This window comes from Octodon degus, unplaced genomic scaffold (assembly GCF_000260255.1).
Source record: "Octodon degus isolate 3935 unplaced genomic scaffold, OctDeg1.0 scaffold00076, whole genome shotgun sequence".
In the NCBI taxonomy this organism is placed as follows: domain Eukaryota; kingdom Metazoa; phylum Chordata; class Mammalia; order Rodentia; family Octodontidae; genus Octodon; species Octodon degus.
Genome location: NW_004524652.1, coordinates 317037 through 321507, shown reverse-complemented (window position 1 = coordinate 321507; position 4471 = coordinate 317037). Strand labels below are relative to the sequence as shown.

General features: G+C 51.2%; 1 protein-coding gene across 1 annotated transcript in view; it reads right to left on the bottom strand.

The window, feature by feature from the left end:
- Nucleotides 1–4147, bottom strand: part of Chfr (checkpoint with forkhead and ring finger domains) — a 41764-nt gene extending 37617 nt beyond the window's left edge. Inside the window, exons 1-2 of the mRNA XM_023720659.1 lie at nucleotides 3716–4147; nucleotides 3382–3525 (exon numbers count right to left, since the gene is read on the bottom strand). Of these exons, the coding sequence (XP_023576427.1) occupies nucleotides 3382–3514 (133 nt within the window). The 5' untranslated portion in view covers nucleotides 3515–3525; nucleotides 3716–4147. The remainder of the gene's footprint in view (nucleotides 1–3381; nucleotides 3526–3715) is intronic.
- Between the last annotated feature and the right edge of the window lie 324 nt (nucleotides 4148–4471).

Genomic DNA, 4471 nt, shown 5'->3' with positions numbered 1-4471 from the left:
GCCTTGCTCCATCACTAATCTAAGTACCTGTGTACACACGTGTTCTGTCACCAGGCTGTATTCCCAGGCCTGGCCTGCGCTTTGCTCCATCACTAATCTAAGTGCCTGTGCACACCCGTGTTCTGCCACCAGGCTGTATCCCCAGCCCCGTCCTGCACCTTGCTCCATCACTAATCTAACTATCTGTGTACAGAAGTGTTGGGCCACTGGGCTGTATTCCCAGGCCTGGCCTGCGCCTTGCTCCATCACTAATCTAAGTACCTGTGTACAGATGTGTTTTGCCACCGGGCTGTATCCTCATCCCCGGCCTGCGCCTTGTACCTGTACCTGTGTACAGAAGTAGCAACATTGTTTTGGTTTTTCTTTTGTTGGCCACAGCGAGGGTCAAGTGTTCCTCTTCACCTCCTAACCCAGGGGAACTCTTTTATTTATTTTTTAGAGACAGGGTCTCACTATGTAGTCAGGCTGGCCTCACACTTGCAGGCAGCCTCCTGCCTCTACCTCCTGAGTCTGGGACTACAGGCATGTGTAATCATACCTATGGAACTGCTTTAAAGGAGGGCAGAAGTCCAGAAGCCTGCTGACGTAAAGGACCTTGTGGTGGGTTGGGTGTGGTGAACATCCAAGCCTACGAGCAGGTTCTGGCAGGTAGTAAAGTACTGCTCCAGGCACTACTTGCTTTCTGTGGACTGCTAGCTTGATGTCTATGATACCTGGTTCTGTAGCTTGGTGTCAGCATACTCATCCCCAGGCCGACTTTGCATGCTGCTGATCAGTACCTGGCCATACAACAGGTAGGCTCCAAGGTGAGGCTCTGTTTCTGCCAATGTGCTTCTGGGACAGTTTTAATGTTGAGCTGTACCTGTAGCTTCGCCTCAAGATCTGAGAGGGTAAAACATTGCTCAGTGGTCCCAGACTTGCTCATCTGGAGCTTTTCAGCATGGCCAGAAACCTCTTTATTCAGCTCCTCAATCTAGCTAGTGAACCAGTTTGGTGGCACCCTTCCCATTCTAGTCATGACCTCACATTAGCTTTCTGTACCTTGGTGAGGTCAATGCCAGGAGCCAACTGTACTGCCACAGTGACCTGGCAACCCGCTCAGCCTTCAGGGCACTGGTTTCTATTTGTGGTCCTTCTTCTCCTGCAAAACTCCTCCCACAGGCTTTGAATATCCCTCTCTGGGTTGACCCAGACCAGAGTGGTCATTCCAGCACTTGGGGCAGGCCACTGATGTCAGCTTCCATGTTTAAAAGACAAGGCTTGTTTCAGTCATCTCAAAATTGATTCAAAAATTGTCTGTAGCCAGATCAGTATTGCTGTCAGCACACAGAACAATCCTACAGTTCTCCATAGTGGCACTGGAAATCCTGTCCCCCAGGTCCTCGATGGTCTTATAGTGGCTGTGCTCACTGGAGCGCCCAGGCTTGCTTCTGGCACCAGCCTTGGACCTTTGCCTCCAGCCTACCACTAGTCTACTTCGGGGCCCACGCTAAGCCAGGTAGTTGCTGAGCTTCTGCCTGGTAACATTCTGATAGACCAGTAATAAGTAGCTCAGTGGACCCAGCTAAAGCACCTGCATAGCACTCATCACCATAACCCTACGGGAGGAAGAAGACAAAGGCATGGACACAGACACATCACCACTACTCCAACTCACCAAAGATGCTGGGTTCACAGAAAGGGCTCTCTGGCCCAAAACATAGAGTGACCATATAAGCACCCAAAGAATGAAGTGGACAGCACCTAGCAATAGCCACAAGAAGTCGTGGCAAGATGAATTAAGCAACACTAGTCTAAGCTGGAGCTGCTGATGAAGGAGTCAAAGGAATTAATCCTATCAAGACACCAGTTTTCTCTTAGACTGCTTCAAGGACTCAATGCAATTCCAACCAAAATCCCTGAAGACCTAGAAACCAACAAGCTAACTCTAAATTTCACAGGGAAAATTTTAAGAGTATCTAAAGCAGTTCTGAAGAGCCAAGTCGGAAGGCTAATCACAAGTTGGCTGACTGAGCATTAAATGACAGTGATCAAGACTGTGTTGTGGGGGCCTGGCCCTAGCTCAGTTCTTTAAGTGGCTGTTTCCACAAAGCTGTCAGCCTCTGGTTGCTGTAGTTCAATTCCCCACAACACTCCAGCCAGTCAAACCTGCCCTGAAGGCATTCGGAGCAAAAAAATAAATAAATAAATAAATAAATAAAAATAAATAAAAAAAAAAACTGTGTTGTATTGGCGTTTAAGCCCCTCAGATTCTGGTGTTTTGTTGCAGTAGTTTGAACAGACTAACATAACCACCTTTGTTTTTCGGGCTACATTAATACATTCATTGACAATGTTTTTAATACAAGGCAGATTAACTCAACAACATTTGTATTCCTTTTTTTTTCTTTTTTCCTGGTACCAGGATAGAACTCGGGACCACTGAGCTATCTCGCTGAATGTCAAAACATGGCAGGCCTGCCTGGCAAGTGCAAGGTCCTGAGTTTGATCCGTAGTACCAAAAAAAAAAAAAAAAAAAAAAAAGAATAAGAAGGAACACATAAAATGTTGTAACACTGGCTAACATTAAATGGTAAGGCTAAGCCAGGTTCTTCATGTGTATGACCTTCTTTATTCCTCACAGCAAGTTGACACAAAGGCACAGGCTAGCTGAAAGCAAGCTATATATCGTGGCAGGTCAGAAACCCAGTCAGTTTCTCTCCAGGATGCCTATTCCCCCCACAAACCTTTTAATATAACGGTTAAATGCACTTTTTTTTCAAAAGTTTCTAATGATATATACTTTCAATACTATTAAAAATTTGGGAATAGGATCTAATATTGCTAAAAGAAGACATACGATACTGTAAATAACCTATTATATTGTAAGATGTAAAACTTAACTACGAAAATCTTTTTCTAACTGGGCATGGTGGCACATGCCTACAATCCCAGAATTCATGAGGTTTAGGAGGTTTGAGTTCAAAACCAGTGCTAGCTACATAGCAAGTCTGAGGCCTTCCTGGCCTACACTAATCCGTGAGACAGTACCTCCAAAAAAAGTTTAATTTCTACCTATGAATTTTCCAATGATTGTTACGATTTTTAATTCCACTCCACTGCAGTCAAGAGAAGCAATTCTGTATTGGAATGAAAGTCCTGTTCTGCAGGACGTGACAACCGGAGGACGAACGCACAACTTCACAAAGCGGCGGGGGGCAATCAGGGATCTGGGCTGCGTCCGGGGTCTGGCACGGGGCACGTGGCGGCACCTTCCCGGAAGACCTGGGAGGCACCCCCGCGCGCCCAGCGTGCTCCGGCCTGGGCCTCCCGCCGGGGGCGCCCCTCTCCGCTCCTCCTCAGCGTCCAGCCGCCCGCCCGCCGCCGCCGCGCCCCGCACACCTCTCCGGCGTCCGAGGGTCCATTCGCGCTTCCGCAGCAGGACGTGCGGCTCGCTCTGCCCGGCGCCCAGGCGCAGAAGCCGGCCCCACGGCTGCACAGGCGGCGGCTGCTCGCTTCCCCCGGCCGGCTCCATCGGATTCACATCTACGGGACCCGGAAACGCCGCTGGCGAGGGCGCGCCGCCCCCGGCTAGAAGTCCTCGCGCCGCCCGCCGGCCCGCCGCCCACCGCCCGCCTCACCGCCCGCCTCACCGCCCGCCTCACCGCCTCACCGCCCACCGCCCGCCTCACCGCCTGCCTCTCCGCCCGCCTCACCGCCCGCCGCCCGCGCTCACCCCACGCTCCGCGCTGATCCCGGAACCGGCGGCACCGCCGCCGCCGCCGACGCTGTCAACAGACATCGCAGTCCCTCAGCTGATCCGCGGGCGGAGCCATTACGCGCGCCCTGCGATTGGCTGGCGGCGGCGCCCACCGAGAGCGGAGGCTAGAGCGACGGCGGCGGCCGCCTCGAGCGTGGCCTTTGGGCCCGGCGGAGCCTGCGCAGAAAACGGCTGTGCGCGAACTGGCCATCTTTGACGCGGGCCGGGAAGCCTTCCAGTCTCCTGAATCGCGGAAGCAGTGGCGTTGGACGCCATGTCGCGCAGAGGCGAAAGGGACTGGGTCACTTCTGGGATGGACGTCCAACAAGTTCTTATAGCGTCGCCTAAAGTAAGGTGCCGTTTAGATCGATAAGCAGCGGCACACTTGACCTGTGAGAAAGATGTGAATGGAAAGTACGTTTGTATATGTGGGTTCCAAAAATGGGGCTATCTGAGCGCATTGGGCGAGCTCTTGGGAATGACAGCGTCTTTGGTGCCCGTCGGCATGTAAGCCTGGATCAGTCTTGGAGGGCAGGTTTGCTCTATGTTTCCATTGTAAATGTGCATTTTTTTTTTTTTTTTTTTTTTTTTTTTTTTTTTTAGTAGTGCTACTTCTTGGACTCTTATCATCTTTCCGGTGTGTAGTGTGAAGGATGCTCGAGGATGCGCGCACCGTCCCCTACATCCCCCAGCAAAAAATTACCAAGACAAGAAACTGGACGCAGTAAGGTT